At 37.1% G+C, this 23,867-nt stretch overlaps 2 protein-coding genes across 2 annotated transcripts in view; one reads left to right on the top strand and one right to left on the bottom strand.

Moving 5' to 3' along the window:
• The window catches only part of COL4A5 (collagen type IV alpha 5 chain), a 237,673-nt gene extending 221,386 nt beyond the window's left edge, over positions 1-16,287 (bottom strand). Inside the window, exon 1 of the mRNA XM_049644165.1 lies at positions 15,842-16,287. Coding sequence (XP_049500122.1) covers positions 15,842-15,922 — 81 coding nt within the window. The 5' untranslated portion in view covers positions 15,923-16,287. The remainder of the gene's footprint in view (positions 1-15,841) is intronic.
• Positions 16,288-17,726: 1,439 nt separating this feature from the next.
• COL4A6 (collagen type IV alpha 6 chain) overlaps positions 17,727-23,867 on the top strand; it is a 279,535-nt gene continuing 273,394 nt past the window's right edge. The window contains exons 1-2 of the mRNA XM_049644164.1: positions 17,727-17,968; positions 18,162-18,213. Coding sequence (XP_049500121.1) covers positions 17,958-17,968; positions 18,162-18,213 — 63 coding nt within the window. The 5' untranslated portion in view covers positions 17,727-17,957. The remainder of the gene's footprint in view (positions 17,969-18,161; positions 18,214-23,867) is intronic.

Here is a 23,867-nt window from a genome sequence, read left to right as displayed (position 1 = left end):
AGAGGGAAAAAAAAGAGTGTGCATAGTAGAATAAAAGAGGTAAACCTATCTCAATTCACAAAAGACATGACATTTGCAGATAATTCTAAGTAATCCACAAAAGACTTCCAGAAATAGTAAAAACAGTTTAGCAAAATCACAGAATATAGGTCAATAAAAAATCAATTGTGTTTCTATATATGACAATAACTGAAAACAGAAAATAAAATACAATACCATTAATAATACTATTCAAACAAATGAATACTTAGGGATACATTTAGAAAGTATGTATAACACCTACACACTAAACAGTAGGAAACATTACTGACAGAAATTAAAGAAGACCTTAATAAACAGAAATATATATCATGTTCATTTATCAGAATATTGAATGCTATTAATATATCAATTTTCTCCCAAATGATCTTCAGATTAAACAGTCTCATTCAAAAATCCATGAGTTTTATTTGTATGAGTTGAAAAGCTAATTATAAAAGTTATATAGAAATGCAAAAGATAAGGAGGAAAAGGATGAGAGGAGAAGGGAGAGGAAGATGAGGAGAAAAACCAAAAATCTGAAAAAGAACAAATGTGGAGATTTGCACCACCTGATTTAAATCCTTATTATAAAACTACAGTAATGAAGACAATGTGGTATTAGCTTAAAAACATACATATAGGTTGACCGAACAGATTAGAGTCCAAAAATAGACCCACACATATAAGGTTAATTGATTTTCAACAAAGGCACCTAGTTAATTCAATGGAGGAAGAGATCATCTTTTCAATAAATGGTGCTAGAACTAAACATAATGGGGAAAAAAACTGCACCAGTATTCTTACCAAATACCATACACAAAATAACTAAATGAGTAAGAAGGTAAAACTATAAAAGAAACTTTTAGAAGCAAACATGGAAGAAAATCTTTATGCCCTTAGGGTAGTCAAAGATTTTTTATAAAGGACACAGAAAGTCATAACCATAAAAAGGTGATAAACTGGACTGTATCAAAATTTAACATTTCCTCTCTGAAAATACCAGTTACAAAATTTTTTTTAATTTTTTTTAACGTTTATTTATTTTTGAGACAGAGAGAGATAGAGCATGAACGGGGGAGGGTCAGAGAGAGAGGGAGACACAGAATCTGAAACAGGCTCCAGGCTCTGAGCAGTCAGCACAGAGCCCGACGCGGGGCTTGGAGTCACGGACCACGAGATAGTCATCTGAGCCGAAGTCAGACGCTTAACCGACTGAGCCACCCAGGCGCCCAACCAGTTACAAAATTGAAAAGGCAAGCAACCAAAAGGGAGAACATATCTACAAAACATGTATGTATTAGATTAGACAAAATGTTGAATCCAGAATATATAAAGCTCTTAATACTCAGCTATGAGAAAACAAAAAAGAAATGGCCTACTGAAGCACATTACATGGATGAATCACAAATGTATTATGTTAAAGAGAAAAAAAAAGCTAGACTCAAAAGGTTACATACTGAATGATTCAATCTATGACATTATGAAAAGGTAAAATTATACAAAGACAAAATAGATGAGTAATTGCCAGGAACTGTGGGTAGGCTGGGGGGAGGGGGCTAATTATAAAAGGGAAGCATTTCATATTTTGAAATGATGAAACTGTTCTGAATCTTGATTACGGCAGTGGTTACAAGATCATATGCTTCTATCAAAACTCATAGAATAGTACACCAAAGATAGTAAATTTTACTAAATATAAATAAAAAGACAACTATAAGAAAACTACTACGTGATTACAAAACTCAGATATCAAAATGGTTACAATTAAAGAGTAACTGGGGCACCTAGGTGGCTCAGGTCATGATCTCACAGTTCCATGAGTTTGAGCTCCAGCCTTACATGGGGCTCTCTGCTCTCCATTCTCAGCATGGAGCCCACTTCAGATCCTCTGTCTCCCTTTCTCTCTCTGCCCCTACCTTGTTCACACATTGTCTCTCTCTCAAAAATAAACATTAAAAAAAGGGTTACTATAATAATAGCAAATACAGGCAAGGATGAGGAATAACTAGAACTTTCATATACTGGTGGAATGTACAATGGTACAACCACTTTGGAAAACAATTTATAAGTTTCTTGTACAATTAAAAATAGAGTTATGATAACCCAGTAATTCCATTACTTGATATTTGTCCAAGAAAACAAAAGCACATGTCCACACAAAGATTTGTTGCAACATTCGTAGCAGAGGAAGTGGGGGGAAACTGAAGACACTTTTCTCCATTCTGACTCAGTACTTGGTACTTTTCCACTCCTAGTCTTTCTCTTCTTCTGCCTCTGGGCCCCTAGGTCCATAAAACCCTGGGAGCTTTTTGTTTGGGGCTTCTTCATCAGTGAGATGACCTACCCCAAGTCTGTGCTTATCCAAAGGACCTGGAATCACTGTGTTGAGAAAAATGTAAATAGGAGGGACGGGGAGTCAGCCCTTTCCTTGGTTTAGTCTCTTGCTTATACAATCATAGTAAGCAATTAAAGACTTGACTGTTACTTTCATTTTGGCTTGTTTTAGTTGGCTACTCAGATTTAGGAGCTCAGCCGAGCTCCTGACAATATGATCATTTAAATAGGTGCCAGTTATTTCTTGATGAAATTTAACACTATATTTTTAGTCTAAGGAAATAGGAATGGAAAAGGGCCTCCTCAATCTGTAACTATGAAAAACTTAAAGCTAACAAACATAAGGGCGAAATACTGAATATCTTCCCCAAAAGACACAGTACCAAAATGGATGTCTTCTGTTACCACTTCTATTAAACTTGTACTGGAGGTTCTAGCCAGTTCAAATAAAGCAGCCAGCACAAAAAGGCATAGGAATTGAAAAGGAAAAAGTGGAACTCTCTTTCTTTGCAGATAGTATAATCATGTACATGGAAAATACAAAGTAACTACTAGAACTAAAGAATAAATTTAACGATGCTGTTCTATATCGTAGATTACACTTACACTGTTGTATGGATCTATCAAAACGCACAGAATGCACTCATAAAATAGGTGAATTTTATAATATGTACCTCAAACCCTAGAAAAAAGGAAAAAATTAGTAGTATCTTAGGATAAAAATATCAATCTAAAAATCTGAAACTATAAAGATTCTAGAAGAAAACATATAATATTATTGCAACCTTGGAGTTTTAAGATTTCTTAGAGAAGACACAAAAGGTACTGAAAGGAAAGGGGCATGAGTGAGCTTGGGGTAATGGAACAGTTCTACATCTTGACCTGATTGTGGTTACTGTGTATACAACTGTTAAAAAACAATGGAGCTGTTCACCTAAGATGGGTGAATATCACTTTTTGTAAATTACACTTCAATAAAGTAACAGTTGAAGTGCAAATATTAAAATGTTCACAGCAGCTTTACCTGTAATAGCCACAAACTGGAAACAAACCAAATGTCCATTAACAGGTAAATGGAAAAACAAAATATGGCATCTCCATACGATGGAATACTAACTACATAGCAAGAAAATAATGAGCTATGGAGACACATCACAACATGGATGACTCTCAAATGCTGAGAGAAAGAAGATAGAACAAAGTATACATACCATATGACTCCATTTAAATAAACTCTAGAAAATGAAACAAATGTAAGAAAGCAGATCAGTGGTTACTTGGTGGTGGAAGATGGATTTGGGAAGGGAGGAAGGGACCACAGGAAGGCATGGAAATCTTTTGGGGTGATATATATGTTCCTTATTTTTAATGTGCCAATTTCACAGGCATTACATAGGTCACAACTCCTGAAATTGTATACTTTAAATATGTGCACTTTACTGTATGTCAGTTATACCTCAAAGTTGCTTCAAAACTACAGAGAGGCAGATTTGAGCTCAATAAAAGAGCTTTTCCTTCTTACAACCAGTAAAATAGATTTTTAGAATTAAAAGAAACTTCATAGGTATTGCTGACAAGGTAGCATACATTCCCTATTTGAGCAATTTTAGTAATAGGACATTTCCATTATTAAATAGCTTAATTGTTAGAAAATTATTGGTATCAAGAGTTCCTGTAATTTAATCCATTGATTCTCAGTCTTGTCTGGTCTCTGGTGCTATCTAAATCTACCCCCCTCAAATTCAAAATTCATTCAACAACTAACTACTGAGAACCAACTATATACAAAGAACCAGTCTATATACTGTCTATATACTGTGTGAATACAGTCTATATACTGTGGTGAATACAAAGATATATAAGACAAAGACCCTGGTTTCATGGATTTTCCAATTTAGTATCTAAAAATAACTCTGATTATCTTTCTTCATCAGTCTCCTCTGCTTCGGTTCATATAGTGAGAAAATTTCTGACTTGACAATTGGACTGAAGATGGTAGGAAAGACACAAGTCCAATCTAGTATCATCATTTTGTATTTGCTAGATTTATTGTGTCTACTAGGATAAATAAAATTACAAAGTCATATTATCAGCTCACCAATCCCTAAACCAAAGTGGTATCCTGGAAAGAGGATGAGAATAAGATTCCTGCTCTGCTTCTGCAACTAGCCACATCCCTCATCAATATTTCGCTTTCCTGTAAAGATGATGGAGTTGGTCTCTGTAGTGGTTTTCAAACTTTTTGGTCTGAAGACCCTCTTACTCCCTTAAAAATCATTGAGAACCCCAAGAGCTTTTGTTTAGGTGGGTTATATCTAACAATATGTACCATATAAAAAAACTGAGTAAAAACTAAAAATTAAATAAAACTGAGAAATATTTAAAATAATTATTTATTCATTCATTTAAAATGAACAATAATGAACCAATTACATGTTAACATGTTATACATTTTTATGAAAATGAATTACATTTTCCAAAAGTACAAAAAAAAAGTATGAAGAAGGATTGTTTAGATTGTTTTACATATTTTTGGCAAATCTCTTTAATGTCTGCCTTGATAGAAGCCAGCTTCCTCATATCTGCTTCTGCATTCACTCTGTCTCACTCAATATGTTGTTTTGGTTGAAATAGTTGGGATCTCCATATCTGCTTCTACATTCATTCCATTGCAATATGTTGTTTTGGTTGAAATATATGAAGAAAATCTGGCTTCATAAAGTTATACATTTGAGTATTTTAATAGCCTTTTAAGATAATCGTGGATATTCTTTGATACAATGCCAAAGCTCTGTAAGTGGTAGAGTCTAAGGTTAGTTGCAACACAGAATCTGAATCCTTATCAATTAACTATTTGTACTCAGTTACACTAAAACTCATTGATCTATCTTGCCTCTGAATGGATCTTTTATCCATGCATGATATGGTAACATCATGCATTAGTCATTTGGAAAATACTGGTCCACTGAGATTTACACAACTTAAGAATGTTAACACATTTCATTATACAATATCAAAAAAAATCATATACATTAATATAGTTACTAATCTCATTAGAAAAGGCTAAGATTTTGAAAGCTGTCAAGCTCATAGTGGCAGATTCAAGTTTTCCAAAATTCCAATTCTTACTTGAAAAGTTCAAATTTGTTTATTGGCAGCAAATACTGACAGTAATTTTCCTTTAAGTGATAGAGTCACTTTGCTCATTTTCGAGAAAATGCCTGCCAAATACCCAAGTCTGAATAACAACAGTTAGTCTCAGTTGTTCTTTCAATAAAAATGTGTTCCATGCAAAGATCAGCTAGTTTGAGCCACAACTGAATCAACTGCACACGTGCTTTCCCTAAAAACAACGACCTTACTTCAACATACAGAAGTGTTGTGTGTACTTCCCATTTTGTCATACAGTATGTTAAAAACATGTGCACCTAAGGGTCAAGACTTAATAAAATTAATGCTACACTGAGACGATTCTTAAGTAAAATTGGCTTTTTATCCCCTGATAATATGAAGAATACAACTACTAGGACAATTTGGTACACTGCTCTAGCAGTTTTACCCACCATCAGCGCAAATGCCAACACAGTGAAAAAGGCACACTTTGAAACCACTGACCTGAAAGATCTTTAAATGTACCTCTAGCTCTAAAATGTCTATAATTATGTAAATAGTCACCATCTTCCATTTGTACAACTCTACAAAACATTAGTTTCTCTATTAAGTGATACATCTTACATTTAACAAATAAATCAATTTCTTACAAATCTGCTATTTGTAAGGACATGCTCATGAGGTCATGCTCATGAGGACATGCTCATGAGGTCATGGAACACGACCTATTTCTTCCTTCCTAAACTAACCTTGATTTCATTCAGATTTCCCCACTCTCCAACTTTTCCAGGCACCAATGTGCTTTTGGGGAGGGGGGTGGTTAAGTCACTGGTCTAACTCTACTTTTATGGTCCTTCATTTGCCAATGTACTGGTATAAATATATACATATAAAACAATTCTAACCAATGAGATATAAGAGGTGTTTTCAGAGTGGAGGTATGGGACACTTGAGAAAGTTTTCAGTACTGAAAAAAAGGACACAAATGAACAAACAGTTCATACTCTTCTTTACTGGCCATTGTGGTGTCTGCATGTGATTTCTGGAACTGCAGCAGCCATCCTGCTAGTATGAAGGGCACTAATCTGAATTGAGTAAGCTGATAGGCACAGTATGGCAAAACAGAAAATGGAAAGAACCTAGGTCATTATTTGGCTGAATTAATTAACCTCGGAGATATTCTACTTCAAAACTTCTTGTTAAGTGAGCTAAAATTTGTCTTTATTGTTGAGACCATTGAACTGGTGTTTTCTACCACTTGGAACAGAAAAACCCTTATCTGATATAAACAGACACTATTATGTCTATCCTTCATATACAGAAATGTTTTACAACATCAATTAAAAGATGAGATTATGGACCAAGAAGGACCTCTCTTCCTTTAGCAAAGTCCTAGAGAGCTCAAAATGCAGAATACACTAAACAATCTCACTAGTGTCCGATTCTTAGTACCATTTCCCTCCCAAAGTTCCAAAATCTCCTTCCCTATCCCATTAATGTCATATATACTATAAGAAATTCTGGATGCAAATCAGCCATTTCTCATAACATATAGGAAGAGTGTTATTTGACTGAATTATAAGATGATATAAATGCCAACAGAATTTCTTACAGTCCTATTTTAGTACTCACTGTCATAAAACCAATTCCATTAACCTGACTAGCACTTGCTCATAAATGGTGCTTAAGTCACCAAGTTAATAAGTAAATGTAATGTTTACATCGGATTCAGTAAAATTAAAAAGTAAGTTAAAAATTAAATTTAGCGAAAGCTTGTTTCCTTTATAACATTTGCCTTTGGTTGGCTTTGGTTAGCAAATAGCAAGGGATTTAAGATTCTCGTTTCAACAGGGCAGCAAGTACCATTGCAGACTACACTTTTGGTTAAAGGCCAGCAGAAGCTGCTAAAGGAACAAAGGGCAGTTGGACCTGGATAGATTATGAAGGTAAATAAACTCAAGCATTGATGCATAAAATGAGAATCTGGTTTCTTAAAATTAAAGGAGCCTATGTATCAGAGATCACACTAAAGATACCGCTCCAAAATCCTCAAGAAATACTGCTATTAAAAACAAATCTTTGTAATCAAGATTTAGTTAAGTGGCTGGGTGGTTCATTTATAATGTTAATTAGAGAGAATATATTTTCAAAAATTACTTCTGTTCCATAGTTGCTATTGTCAGAAGGGGATGAGATAATGGAATCATTACACTTTAAAAAGAAAATCATTAGAGGATAGGACCAAATCAACCAACCAACTGGCAATCAATTGAGCATCAATTCCATAGTCACTCTACTAGATAGAAAAAAAATGATTAAGGTTGTCTCATAGGCACTCTTACACACTACTGATAGGAGTATAATTGGTAAAACCATTCTGGAAAGTAATTTGGCAAGAGCAGATCTCTATCATTCGGAAGCTTAAAGTTTAGCTATTCAAATGCCACCTGGAAAAGCCATAATGCATAACAGTTTGTGATTTTACAGAGGAATACATTTGAATTGCACAAGCTACAAGGCTGGCATAAAGGCAATAAAGTCTCTTAGCTAGTGAGGAAACACAAGAAGGTAAAGTGGGAGTGGTACAAAATGGATGGGGGACCTCTGATCTCATATATACTTACAAGTTTGTTTCTAAAAGAGGAGATGGGGGCTGGAATAGCATCAACCCAAAGTGGGAAAAATAGATTAGCAATTAATGGGGGAAAAGGTCCTGGAGTAACACTAAGGGAAAGATGAAAGCAAGGGACAGAACTAGACAAAGACACGGCCATTGAAGTGCACACATCATTGGCAGCTACGGGTCAGGGCTGGTGAAGAGGGTGGGGAGGGAGAGCAGAAGGGGCTTCCATTTCAGTCTCATTCCAAAATTCTCTTAGGGAAGGAGGGATATCAATGGGTTTGAGGTATGTTATACCCTTGCTATGGCTAGGAAGAAGTCAGTAGGGGATTTATTCATGGAGGGCAGGCTCCACCTTCTGTCCAGGGGAGAGATGTAGAGGAATGTATGGTTCACAAAATTAAAATTTAGGCCCTTGAAGATGGATGGCCTAGGCAATTATAGTAAAGAGTTATCAAAGGATGGGTCAGTGGTGAGTGTATCTTTAAAATCAAGTTAAGTGACCAACCGCAGGACAGGACTATGGGCAAGGCAGTGGGAATTATTCAACTTTTCAACATGACTTTACTTTTCTGTATTATCTATAATGTATTAAATAGGAACTGAGGAAAATCTCATGAGCAGGTTCTAGAGCCAGACCATTCCAGTTCAAATCTTGGCCCAATCACTTACCAACTGCATGACCTTAGACAAGTTATTTAACTACCTTGTGGGCCTCAGATTCCTTGTACATAAAAATGGAAAGAGTATTACCTATCTAATAGGGTATAACACAGGAACTACTAAAAAAAAGTTAGCTATCATAATTTATCTGTTAATGTCATCTTTCTAAATGTCAGAGTCTACTATATATACCAAAGACTCTGAAAATACTTATGGCCTCTAACCCACTAACTCCCCATAAAGGAGGAAATACTAAAAAAATAATACAAAATATGGAATAAGAATTGTTCACTGCAGTTTTTCTTACAATGGCTTTAAAAACTTGATATTTAAAGATATATTCTATACGGGTACCTGTCTGGCTCAGTCAGTAGAACATGCGATTCTTGATCTTCAGGGTTGTGAGTTTGAGCCCCACATTGGGTGTAGAGATTTTTTTTTCCTTTTAATTTACAGGTTAGTTAGCATATAGTGCAACAATGATTTCAGGAGTAGATTCCTTAATGCCCCTTACCCATTTAGCCTATCCCCCCTCCCACAATCCCTCCAGCAACCCTGTTTGTTCTCTGTATTTAAGAGTCTCTTATGTTTTGTCCCCCTCCCTGTTTTTATATTATTTTTGCTTCCCTTCCCTTATGTTCATCTGTTTTGTATCTTAAATTCCTCATATGAGTGAAGTCATATGATATTTGTCTTTGTCTGACTAATTTTGCTTAGCATAATACCCTCTAGTTCCATCCATATAGTTCCAAATGGCAAGATTACTTTTAAAAAATCTTTAAAAAATATTCTGGGGTGCCTGGGTGGCTCAGTCGGTTAAGCTTCCAACTCTTGATTTTGGCTCAGATCATGATCTCATGGTTGTTGAGATCATACCCCAAAGAGTCCGGCTCTGTGCTGATAGCACTAGGCTGCTTGGGACTCTTTATCTCAGCCCCTCTCCCGCATGCATGCATACACAGCCACTCTCCCCCTCTGTCTCAAAATAAATACATAAGTATTTAGAAAGTATTATATAGGGGTACACGGGTGGCTCAGTCAGTTAAGCATGAGACTCTTGATTTTGGCTCAGGTCATGACCGCACAGTTCATGGGATAAAGCCGTATGTTGGGCTCTGTGCCGGAGGGCAGGGAGCCTGCTTGGGATTCTCTCTCTCCCTTTCCTTCTGCCCCTCCCCTGCCTGCACTCTCTCTCTCTCAAAATAAATAAATAAACTTAAAAATATACATATATATTCTATAAAAGTGAATAGGTAAATTAATTGTGGTGTGTATGCATATAAATTGTATACAGCCATTTAAAACTAATATCTTTAAAGGAAGAATTTTAATAACATGGGGAAATGCTTGATAAGTGAAAAAAGCATTAAGTTATAAAACTATATATAAAGTAATTCCAGCTTTTAAAAATTTTAACCAATATACTCTTTTAAGAAAAGATTAGATACATAAGGAAAATCATCAAAACAACAATAGAGGTTATTTCTATGCTATTGGTAGAAATGTGGACATGTTTTTATTTTGTTTATAATTTTCTGTATTTTTCAAGTTTCCCATACTGAACATGTATTACTTTTGCTATAAGACAGAACCAACATGGAAACTGGTTGAACAAATGAACAGATATACAGTTCTTGCTTATGATTTAATAGGGAGAACAGATAAAATCCCATGAACCAAAATACTTGTAAGACCAAATACATTTGGATACTAGACAGGAAGAGCATAAATACTGCAAGTGTTCAAAGAAGTGTAAAATCAGTCATTGGTATATAATAGTAAGGGAAAGTTTAAGAGAAAGACTATTTATTCTCACTAGCATGTAAACTCCATGAAGGCCAGAAACTTGTCTATCTTCTTTAGTTTTATCCACAGTGTCTAGCACAAACTGATTTTGTGAACAGTACATATCCAAGAGTGTGGAAATAAAACAACATAAATACAATTGTTAAATACTTGTAAGTTGCTGAATAAATATCTGCTGGATGAATATAAACATCACATTGAAACTGAGTAAAGATTTAGATCGATAGGACTCTAATAAAAATGGAGAGGCAAAATATGTATGTAGTAATCAAGGGATTATAGAAAAGCTGACCTAGGCTACAATGGAGAACATATATTATAAAATGTAATGAAAAATAAGGTTGGATGGGGAGAAAGATAATGTTAGATCCTGAAAATCAGGCAGAAAATTTGAGAGTTAATGCAATAAGAAATGGCAAGTCAATAGTTTGTAATGACAATAATGAAATCTTTAATTTATTCATTATTTGCCAAGTATTATTCTAAATACTTTACATACCTCTTCTCATTCTATCCTCAAAACAATCTGTGACATAGGTACCACTCACACCCTTTTGCCAATAAAGGAATTTGACTCCAGAGGCCAAGCTTTTAAAGACTGTACAAGACCTCTCCAAAGCCCATCAAACATGTCTGAGGAAAGATACCAGAAAGCAGTGAGATTCCAAAACATCAAAGATGTGTTTTTATTCTGTGGTCTTGGACTGGAATCAGTGATGTAAGTACAAATTCATGTTGTTTAATCATATATATACAAAGATAGGTTGTAAAAAAATAAGATATAGACGTGGGTATGTATCTATGTTTTGTCTGCTGAGAAGACATAGATGCAATGACACCTCAATAGCAATGAGCACACCAAGCACCCAGACATTGATCTCTAAATACCATTATCCAATAAAAGAATCAAAGCTCCTTGGAGAAACAGCTGATTCCAAGGCTGGGGCAGAGAAAGTAGAAAAATGAGGCTGGAACATCTTATGGTACCAGAATGTAAGGCAATGCTCAAAAAACGATAGGGACACACTGAAAGGACACAGGAGCCAACTAGAAGAGGCTCCTGTTAGCCAAAAATGGGGTAATTTCAGCCAAAAAAATTAGCAAAATTCATTATAACTCATAGAATAAACAAATATCCATAATTCCATACTACCTTAAATAACTGAATAAATAGATAATAAATAAATAGCAGAGAACATAAAGTTCTGTTACATTAGAATTCAATTATTAAATGCAGAAAATGTTAAAACCTGAAAATCACCATTTGGCAAATGTCAGAGTAATAATTATTCAGGCTAGAATCCTCAATAGATGCTAAAATTAGCAGGCAAAAGTATGATGAGAAACAGGATATTTACATTGTTTCATAGTATCACCCCAAACAGTCTCACAAGATCTGCTTACTCTGTAATTACGAAAAGGACAAAATAGTGACTTTATGGCATATAAACCTGGCAGACATAACATGAATCAAGTTATCAAGGTTGGATCTTGAGAAACTTAACAGAAGACCATGGGGGGAGGGGAAGGGGAAAAAAAGTTACAGAGAGGAAGGGAGGCAAACCATAAGAGACTCTTAAATACAGAGAACAAACTGAGGGGTTGATGGGGGGTGAGGGAGAGGGGAAAGTGGGTGATGGGCACTGAGGAGGGCACTTGTTGAGATGAGCACTGGGTTTTGTATGGAAGCCAATTTGACAATAAATTATATTAAATAAATAAATACTGTATCAACAACATCAAAAAGTTAAAAAAAAGGTTAACTCAAGTAAAGAGTCTTATGTGTTGTATATACAAACATCAAAAGCCAAATAAAAACAGAAAAAAAATGTACACACTCTTACACAAAGGACAGGTACATATATAAATATATACACAAGACTAAAGTTGTATAGATAGTTGAGTAAATACAATTGGATATGATGGGTAAGTAAATTGGTAAAAACAACATATGTGAATTGGGCATATTAAGCAGAGTGCCACCATATACACATACCCTGTTTTATCACAATAGACATGCTCCTGAAAAGTTCAGTATATTTAAAATTATGGAAAACTAATTAAAAGAAGGATAAAGCAAATCTTTCCTCAAAATAATCATCCACCACAAATTATAGTTGTTTTAGAAATCTAACTTAAGTTAGTTAATATAAAAATGTGATTGTATAAAATCATACAACCTGCATCAAGCAATTGCTTCTATATTGCTTTTAAATTATCTCTCTATATGTAGACATACATATGGAGATCAAACTGATCTCTATTATGATCTTTTATTCTACCTCCAAAGCTCTTTCCATTATGCCATGCTACTTCTCCCAACATCAGCAGGAAGAGATGTAATCCCCATTATCATTTCCATTTCAACTCTTGTGTCTCCACCACCAAAAAAAAAGAAAAAAAGTAGCAGAGATCCAAACACTCTGAAGAGCAAATAAATCTCTACACACCACATACAAAAGAGGCAATATAGTACAGTGATTGAGGGTAAAGGATTTGGAGTCAAGGTGTCTCAATTCACATTTCCAGCTCCCCAACTTAATAACTCTGTGACTTTTTGCAAGATACTTAACCTCTATGATCCATAGATTCTTGATCTGTAAAGTGGGGATAACAATGATATACACCTCATAGGTCTGTTGTGAAGATTAAATATGATAATGTACATTACCATATTAGCACAGTGCTTGGCACATAGTAAACACTCAAAAATGTACGCTACGGAAACAGTGTCAATAAATTCTTCCTATGGAGCAGTTAATTCATTGCATACTTCACAGGAAAAACTGTTCCTGGTCACAAACCACAATACCACCCTTAATGAGTTGTTGCCACTGGTCACAAGAGAGATGGTCCGTTTAAATTAGAGAAACCTATCCACTCTACTGCACAAAAAACTCACTATCCATAAATCTAAGTGCGTATCCTACTGACAGTGAATAAATACAGGTATAATTACCTTTGCATAAAAATATGTTATTTTCACCACTACAAATGACCATTGCGATCTAAACCTGCCTTTTTCTCTTACTGCTAGGTAAGTAACATAAAAGTTACTCTATTCCACCTAATAAACACTCTACTTAAAAAAAATCTTCCACATACTTGTGATATCCCAATTTGGCATGACTTCAGAGGTAAATCACTTAACTATGAAAAATGAAAGCAATTTAGGTTATCAATGGTCTTCCTGATATAAAAGTCCCAATACTAGACTACTGAAGCCAATAATCAGTCAGCCCCAGAACCATCCAGTTTACTCTGGAGAAGGTCACCAATATCCCTGCACTAATATGGAGAGAAGATACCATTCAGATCTTTGAGATGATTAAAACATTTCATCTAACTAGGATATTGATGTGTGAAGCAGAAAAACCAAACCCCTGGCTTTATTACAGGCACGGTGTCCTAATGACAGAGAAATGGGATACAAAAATGCTCTTTTAAAATTACATAGAAAGAAAAAGGAAAAAACTGCACGGTATCTTCTGTAACTACTTCATGAACACTCAACCATTAAAGAGTCCAAGAAAACAAGCTTGCTCCCAAGTTTTGTCAACCATAAAAAGAGATCTCACTTTTAATATAAATTGATCTAATACAAATTGATGTATAGTATTGTTATACATACCTGTACAACTGGTATCTGGTACACATTTACTAATAGCAATGTCACATAAAAAATTCGAAATATTTAATCAAACATCCACAAAATCTTTGCCCCTGGCCAAATGCCATAAGCAGTAAGCACCATGTTTTTAAAGGTAACTATTTTCAACACAATTGTTTTATCTAAACGTCTATAAGCACTATCGAGTGGCAAAACCTTACCCCATTGAGATGCTCTGCATCCAAAAAGCAATTTTAAATCATATAATTGTTTTGGAGGCAAAATTACAAATGTAGTTACAAATACTTGATATTCATGGGTTTTCAGCAGATTTGCTATCATAATTATGCTGTGCTTAGAGTAATATGAAAGTTAGTTTTCATACCTTGAGTACACATTTTCTGGAGGATAAAAGAAGGACAATGTAATGTAAGGTATGCTGAGTGTATAGAGAAACCAGACAGCTAACTTAAAAGTGGACCCAGATAAGCCCTAACATAGCAGCTGCATATATAAAAAAGTGCCAAGTCACTCAACCACGTGAAGGCCTAAGCCATTCTCTCACATTAATGATCACTCAAATATAACTTTTAAATAATCTTTCACGTACTTAATTCTTTAGAGGTTAAGTGAAATGAAGGATGATGGCTTCAGGCTGGAGAACACTTCTTTAACAAGGCCATTCATTCCTACACATCTGCCTCTTCCCCAGAAAGAGAGTGGGTGGGACTACCCAGAGATCCTTCTAGGAGATATATTGGGGTTTTAATTCTCCATTCCTAAAAACTAAGTGGAACTTTTCTCTCTGTCATTTCACATGAGCATCCTCCTTCACTGTCCTTTAAACCAGAACACTTATTCTCGGGGGGAAAAAGAGAATTCCTTTCCTTTAAACAGGTGATGGGCAAATTCTCCATTTGTTTAGGTGCCTTAGTTTTTTTTTTTTTTTAAGTAAACAACAAACAGAAACCCAAAACTTAAAATTTAAAAAAAAAAAAAAAAAAAAAAAAAAGACGCAAAAAAGACCTGAAGCCTAAGGCCATCCGTCTGGATCTCCTTCTCTGGTGTGTTACCTGAGCTTTTACAGTAAGAATGTCAAAAGGGGAACGAGGTCTCTACAGAGGCTTTCCCGGCCAGAGAAGGCAGATTCGTGCTGCTTAAGGAAGGGGCAAAAGGGAAGCACTTCCTGGGCGCGCTCAGCACTTTGATGGCAGCTGGATTCGGAAAAGCCTAAATATTAATACTACAGCCCAAGTTTAAAGAGTGCGTGGGTTGGGCACAACTAGTGTAAAGGTTAGCCGGCAGACAGGGAAACCCCCGAGGGCGTAGGGTGGGGAGGAAAAGTTTCAAATACCCTCCAGAGCCTGGCGATCTGTTCACCGGCGTCCCCCAACCCCGGCCCCGCTCCGACCCCCGAGCGGCTAGCTGCAGGAAAGCAAGCAGCCCCATTTTTAAACGTAAACCTCTCCCCCTGGGCTGAAGAAGGCTGGAGTTACCAGCGTTGTAAATAATGTTTGTTTTTTGTTTTCCTAAACAAGTGAGGGCAGACTGGAATTCCCTAGCCAAGGCCGAGGAGAAAGGAAGGTAAAGGGACAAAAAAGTAATTTCTGCGGGAGAGTGAGGTGACGGGGGAGGGGGGAGTGCATGGAGGGGGGGAGGTAGATCGAAGGACTTACCGCAGCCTCTGCAGGCTGCCCCCAAAGACTGAGGGCCAGTAAGAACAAGCCGGCAGCCAGGCTGATTCCACGCAGTTGCATTCTTCTCCGGCTCCCGCAGCTCCTTCAGCACCCGCACGAGATCCCTGGCTAGCTCGGACCGACTGACATAATCTTGAGGGTTTATGGGGAGAGAGCTGGAGTCGGAGAGGGACAGCAAGGGTGTCCCAATTGTGCCCGTGGGCTTAGGTGAGACGAAAGCTTTTTAAGAGTTGAGCGGGGGTAAAAAAAAATAATAATAATAAATAATAATAAATATTTTTTTAAATTGGGGGGGGGGGAAAGGAGAAGCTCTTCTTCCCTCCCCCCTCCCCTCCCCAAAGCCGATCTCTCGGGAGCACTTTTCCCTTCTGTCCGGACTTGCAAACTTTTTCTTCACGCAGGTCCCACAGCTCTACTTTCCTCCCTCTCTCCTCCCGCACCGCCCCCTCCCCACCAGCCCTGGGGAATTTGAGGATCACTCCGCCCCAGTTTTAGCCTGCACCAGCAACCTGCGAGGGAGTGACGCTCAGTTATTTGGGGGAGGGAAACTTCCAGGCCAGTTGGCCGAGCACCGAAAGTCCAACCGGGAAGCTTTTCTATTTGTTCACTTGCACCTTCCTTTGGCATTACTCTTCCCTGCCCAGTCCCACTCTCATTGGTGAGATCCCCAAAGCCAATTACAAGTAGACCTTAGCTGGGACTATTTTTTTTTCGCGGATGAATCTTGGAGGAAGTGTGCTTTTTATTGTTAATGGTTAGAAAGAAATTTTGGTCGCCGCTCCCAGGGCTGCTGGTGCTCTTTACCTTACACCTGCTCGCAAGACAGTTTCTACATACAACAGAATATGTGAAAATATTAGAACTATATAAGTATATCTATATAATTAAATATATTCTTATAACCGAAGAATTAAGAAAATGAACATGCATGTATGTGAAGACTTTATGCGTGTTATATACATCTAAGATTGAGGCGCATTCAGTAGATATTAGTAATTATCGTATGGTTGGATGTTATTGTAATATAGTCATATATTTTTATTTAACTGCATCGCTAAATTCCATAATTTTTACCTTTTATATTGAACCAACGTAAAAGGTATTGATTCTCATTGCGATTGTGTTTCAGAAGGATTTAGTACAGGGAATTAAATAACTTTCTTGCAGTTGCCTTTAAAAGTAACACAAACACCAATTGGAAACGTTTATATAGAGTTAATGGCATTTGCATTGATGTTTCCCAAATAAAGTAGACTTGAACATTACTTTGGTAATCCTGATCTACAGATTGGTTAAAGTACCAACAGGCCCAGAAAATATTTTGTGTGGACTCCTGGGAAGATCTTTCAGAGATTTGCCCAAGAATTCTTCAGAACATTTCTGTTATCTCAGACCCTAGAATCTGTCACTAGGGAGTCTTTCAAGGCTTTGGACCTATTCATGGGGGCCTACTCATCCTTAGGTTCTACTCCACTTTGGCTAGATTTCCAATTCCAGAAACAACCACCACCGCCACTCCCAAGAGCTTAGTATACAATCAATTAGAATGAGTGTTGCATGCATTTGGGCCAAGTGTGCAAGTGTAGTTTGGGGCCCATTTGTAGAAGTCAGTCCTGTGCCCTAAATCTATTTATGTGTAATAGTTAACAGTGGTTTATGGAAGTGTATGCTGCATAGTTGCTTAGATCTTAGTCTTATAGGTCTCTATGGGTCTGTGCATGAAAACTATGGAGATGCGTGCGAATGTTATGTGCAGAGGTGCCTGAAAGTGAGAAAGACGCCCGGCTGCCCAAGGTAGGGGGGATGATTGACAACAGACAGCCCCGCCCCTTTCCCCTCCATTCCTTCCTCTCCTGGTGTATGGAACTATCTTTTGAGTGCGGCAAGTTGTAGCGGGCACCGCTGACTGTTTCCCTTTGGGGCACGTCTTATCTAGAAGCTGAATTTAGTTTCTTCCGAAGTGAGCCAGTTCGCCCCCCAAGCCCGTCCTCCCGAATAAGGAAGCAGCCGCCGAGCATCAGCGGAGCCCTGATGAGCCTGGGCTGTGGAGCCGCTTAGCAGTCTCCCAGGACCCAGCTCCGGAGGAGCCGCAAGCATGCACCCTGGGTGAGCTGTTGCTGCCCGAGCTCCCCTCCCTCTTTCCCACTTTGAGCTACTTTGCCGGGCCAGGACTGTAGTTGTACTTATGTCATTGCAGAGAAAGTGGGGGCAGGCAGCAAGAAAGGGTCGGGGGCTATGGGCAGACGTAGGACCCCGGAGCCTAGAGAGCCCATGTTACTCACCGTCCCTCCTGTTTCAGGTTGTGGCTGCTCCTGGTTACGTTGTGCCTGACCGAAGAACTGGCAGGAGCGGTGAGTCTCTTCTCCTGACCCCTTTCCCTCCTCCTCCCTTGACCCCCTCTCCATTCCACTTGTGTTTGTGTTAGGGGGTTACAGAAGGTTGCACTGCGAAGCAGAGTTTACATCACTCTCGTTTCTAGTGGGAGTTAATGGGGTTCTTAGAGAGGAATAGCGCAGTGTCACACGTATGCCTTTGGGACTCAGGCGTCTTTCTGTCCCAAAATCTTCGTAGCGGGTTGAGAAAATAAAAGTAGAAGACACAAGAGGCACACATTTCCCAGCGTGTTCCCAGACGACTTAAGAGGACTGACATCTGATGCCTTTCTCTGCATCTATCTCCAAGGCGGAAGAAATGTAATTTTCCCTGCTCTACAAGAACATGAATTGGCACACAGGTTTGAGAGTGGGAGGAGAGCACAAGGAGTGGGAATTGAAAGCGTCCTGAAAATTATGGAAGTTAAGCTTAAGTATTTGCTTGTGAGTCCTTTGACAGTACCAGATGACAACATCTGGATCTTTAACTACCTGAACTTAACTAATACCACTAATGATGTTCAATTTCTGTCTGATGTTTCCTTCCACTGGTTTTCTGTGTCATCAGAAAGTTAAAAGTTAGTGTTTAGAATAGAAAAAAAAATCTAAAAGTTAACATTTTATAGGCTGTTTAGATATCATCCATCAAATCAGCTAGGAACTGCAGGCAGAGGAATTTCTGTAGACATCTGGTCAAGAAAAGTTTAATGGACCCCAGAAAGTGGAGAGACCTCAAATGTAATTACTAGGATAATTTACCAAAGGTAGAATGACCCAAATAATCAGAGATGCTGCTGTTTTCCAGCCTCACTAGCTGTTTATGCTGTCAGAAATAAAGTTAGCTGTTAAGTTCAAATATGAAGTTGTTCAACTATTGACTACTATATCACTGCTCTACTTAATAAACTGTTAATAGCCAAAGTTACGCACTATATAGATGACAGATTAATATATATTCCAAATATTTACTTTGTGGGTTTTGACAATTTAAAATGATTGGCTGCTGGGGCGCCTGGGTGGCGCAGTCGGTTAAGCGTCCGACTTCAGCCAGGTCACGATCTCGCGGTCCGTGATTTCGAGCCCCGCATCAGGCTCTGGGCTGATGGCTCGGAGCCTGGAGCCTGTTTCCGATTCTGTGTCTCCCTCTCTCTCTGCCCCTCCCCCGTTCATGCTCTGTCTCTCTCTGTCCCAAAAATAAATAAAAAACGTTGAAAAAAAATTAAAAAAAAAAAAATAAAATGATTGGCTGTATTTTTAATACTTAAAATGTTTTTAAATACTATTTATAGAGCCATACTTAATGCAACCCAATAAAATTGGCTAATAGTTTATGGGAGGAAAAAGGATTACTTTGTCCCGGCATATATCTTTAAGAAAATATTAAAATGAAGTGAAATGATTTCTCTTATGAAAAGAGAATGATGCCAGAATACTTGACTTTTAACATCTTGTGACCCCCCCACCCCCAACTCAGAACATCAGCTCCTATGTAAGTAAATTCTAAACTTTGTAAACAGAAGTATTGATCTAGGGTTCTGCCTACTTCTCCATCTGATTCCTCCAGTACACAAGTTTAGTTATGTGTTACCTTGAGGCTCAATACTACATTTATTGAAAATGCCACGTTTTGATTAGTTAACAATTTGTCTGGGAATCTTGCCACTTGTAAAAATGTTATGCTTGGGCAGCATACCCTCCAGCAAAACCTTTATTTTCAGACTCTAGCTGATTGTATTCAGTGTACTTTGGGAGAAAAGGCATTAACAAATCATTCTAGATAGCTGGAGACTTCCCAAACACTGCATCTTATCACTTGATCTCCTTAAAAGTCACTGAAGGATTATGCCTTAATTCTTAGAAGTATTTAAGCATGTCTCCAAAATCAAGCACTGCTTTGGTCTGTGGATTTTAGATTCTGTCTCATTGTTTTACAGTGTCACCTGCTATGTCAGTGTGAGTGACCCTGGTAAGACTAAAATAAACCTTGAGATACACTGACAATATTTTTTTTAACCTTACTTATGTCCAGAGCTGCTTCCTTCACTGCTGTTTACTCCTGCATAATATCTTTCGAAGTGTAAAGCTATTTTGTTTTCATTTTGTGGAAAATAGCAAAGAAGAAGAGGAGAGTCTCAAGATAAGTTCTCAAAAGGTGACTTTTCTGAAGGCAAATTTCTTATTTGTTTTTACTCTTTGTACCGGATTCTCATCTGTATTGGATGGTTCTCATCTCCTCATCTCAAGTCCAGTTTATCCTCTGGGTTTGCGATGTTTCACCTTTCAAGTGGTCTTAGATCTTTGCATTCTCTGTACCTTGTTTGACTAACATTAATGAAAAATAACTTACAAATAGACTGACAAGGAACTAAGTTGTGGTTCTCTATAAGAAAATTTGTTCACTGTGAGAGTTAAGTTGCCAATAACAGAATATTGGTGAGCATTTGAGATAGGGTCTTTTAGGTGCTTTTGAGTTCTCTTTGTTTATAAAGCAGTGCTATTTAAAGGGATGGAAAGCTAAATGTTAAAACCTGGGATTAAAGAATGAGTTTCTGTAAACTTCTTTTAAAAGAATGATGATCTTCATTGAGGTGAAATATTTGCACAATTTATCTGAATGAGATAGAGCCTAGGGTTTCAGAATATCCATAATCAGTTTTGGTTATTAAGTGCCTGAGGCACAGCACACAAAGATTTATTTAAACATAGTCTCTAACTTTCTAGGATTTTACTTTCTCAGACAATAGTGGTCATTACATTCCTTAAAAGATAAGATACCTAATGATAAATTATTATCTGCATGTGCCTGCATTGTGTTAAAGAAAAGACTAGAAAGATTCATGTCTCGCCATAATAGGCCAACATGACCAGCAGTTAAAATATGCGCCCAAAGTAGTCAGGGTCCTTATTTTTTCGTCCCACTTACCCCACATCTGCTTTCATGGGTAGCTCTAATACAAGCAAGTATATTTGAAGTCAAAGCCTGATGAGACTCATTTGGGTGGAGAAGATGCAAAGGGGGGGAAATATACGTCTGGCTGTTCCCTTCTGCAAAGAGCATAGGCAAATGCCTTTAGCCACATTCAAATCAAGGTCTGATTGAAATACAAACTTCGTTCCTTAAAGTTGTGACCATAAATTCACCCATTTTATGTATACAATTCAATGATTTTTAGTAAATTTGCCAAGTTGTGCAACTATCACCATATCCAGTTTTAGAACATTTTCATCACCTTGGTAAGATTCTTCATATCCAGTCATATCCCCATTCCCACCCCTAACCCCAAGCAAGCATGAATCTACTTTTTTAACTCTATATATTTTTCTTTTCTGGGTATTTTCATATAAACAGAATCATATACTATGTAATCTTTTGTTTGGCATCTTTCACTTAGCATAGTGTTTTTGAAGCTCATTCATGTTGTAGCATGTATCAGTATTTTACTCTATTGGTATTGGCATTTAATATTGCTATTCCATTATGGATATACCCCATTTTGCTTATGCATTCACCAGTTAATAGACATTGGGCTCTTTTCAGTTTTGGGCTATTATGAATAATGCTGTTATGAATATTAACATGCAAATCTTTGTGTGGACATACAATTTACTTTTCTTGAATAGGTATGTAGGAATAGATTTGCTGGGTCATATGAAAAATTTATATTTATGTTTATTTAAATATTTGTCCATTTTCAAATTGGGTTGTCTTCTTATTATTAAGTTGTAAGGGTCCTTTGTATATTCTGGATACATGTCCTTTGCCATACATATAATTTGCAAATATTTTCTCCCAATCTGTGGATGATGGTTGGTCTTTTAATTTTCTCAGCAAGAAAATTTAAAGTAGTCTTTTGCTATACTTGCTAGCAAATAACCTATATCAGATCGTTATGAATAATCACAATATATAACATGTATTTGTGTGTGTACACCTAGAATATATCTCTTGGGATGACTGGGGATACTGATACATATGTATGAGTACATCATCAAGAGAATCTTTGGGGCGCCTGGGTGGCGCAGTCGGTTAAGTATCCGACTTCAGCCAGGTCACGATCTCGCGGTCTGTGAGTTCGAGCCCCGCGTCGGGCTCTGGGCTGATGGCTCGGAGCCTGGAGCCTGTTTCCGATTCTGTGTCTCCCTCTCTCTCTGCCCCTCCCCCGTTCATGCTCTGTCTCTCTCTGTCCCAAAAATAAATAAAAAACGTTGAAAAAAAAATTAAAAAAAAAAAAAAGAGAATCTTCAAATGACTACATGAATGGATAACACATAATTGATAATGTGGCTATATTATTGACAGATCAAAAACAAACATTTCAAGACAAAAGAGGAGGGGAATTAGATACTAGTATTTAATTTGTTACTAAAGAAACATATATAATTACATATCACAAATTTGTTTTATTATATTTATTGATGATTGTATTTCAATATAATTGGTTTCCACTGTAATCCAATGTGCTTTATTGAATATATTTAAATTTTTTTAATGCTTATTCATTTTTGAGAGCGAGAGAGACAGAGCATGAGTTGAGGAGGGACAGGGAGAGAGGGAGACACAGAATCTGAAGCAGGCTCCAGGCACTGAGCTGCCAGCACAGAGCCCCACGCAGGACTTGAACCCACAAACCGTGAGTGAGATCATGACCTGAGCTGAAGTCGGATGCTTAACCGACTGAGCCACCCAGGCACCCCAAATACATTTAAAAATATTATTCTGAAAAGGAGTCCATAGGCTTCACTAGACTGCCAAAATAATCTATGACATTAAAAAAAGAAATCCTGGTTATGCAATTGGATTTTAGAATAAACAAATTGTCACTTTCTAAGGCTTGTTCAGGCATGAGGGCATTTGTATTGACTATGAATACAAATAATCTGTTAGATTTTAGGCATACCATGGAGTCCCCAGTAAATATGCCCTTATATACTAGAATCTTATAATCCAGCCAGATCACAGGAGCAAAATATGCTGTTTCCCTTGTTACTTCCTTAATATAAGAATGAAATAATTCAACATCATATTGTGAGTCCTAGCCAGAGCAATTAAGCAAAAAAGAAATAAAGGCATCTAAACTGGAGAGGAAGAAATTGTCACTTTTTGTAGATGACATGATATTGTTATTGAAACCCCTAAAGATTCCATCAAAAAAATGTTAGAACTAATAAATTTAGTAAAGTTGCAGGATACAAAATTAATACACTAAAAAATCTGTTGTATTTCTTTACACTATTAAAGAACTATCAGAAAGAGAAAATAAGAAAACAATGCCATGTACAAGTGTATCAAAAATAATAAAATACCAGCGAATGAGTTTACCAAGAAGGTGAAACACTGTACAGTGAAAAGTGTAAGACATTAATGAAAGAAATTGAAGGAGACACAAATAAATGAAAACATATTCTGCGTTCATGGATAGACAAAAATTAATATTGTTTAAATGTACATACTACTCAAGCAACACACACAGATTCAGTGCAATCCCTATCAAAATTCCTGTGGTATCTTTCACAGAAATAGAGCAAACAATTCTAAAATTTGTATAGAACCACGAAAGATCTTGAATAGTCAAAGCAATCTTGAGAAAGAAGAAGAAAGCTGGAGGCATCACACTCCCTGACTTCAAACTATA

This window comes from Panthera uncia, chromosome X (genome assembly GCF_023721935.1).
Source record: "Panthera uncia isolate 11264 chromosome X, Puncia_PCG_1.0, whole genome shotgun sequence".
NCBI lineage: Eukaryota > Metazoa > Chordata > Mammalia > Carnivora > Felidae > Panthera > Panthera uncia.
The sequence above is the reverse complement of the archived record's forward strand: the minus strand, read 5'-3'. Positions and strand labels throughout refer to the sequence as shown.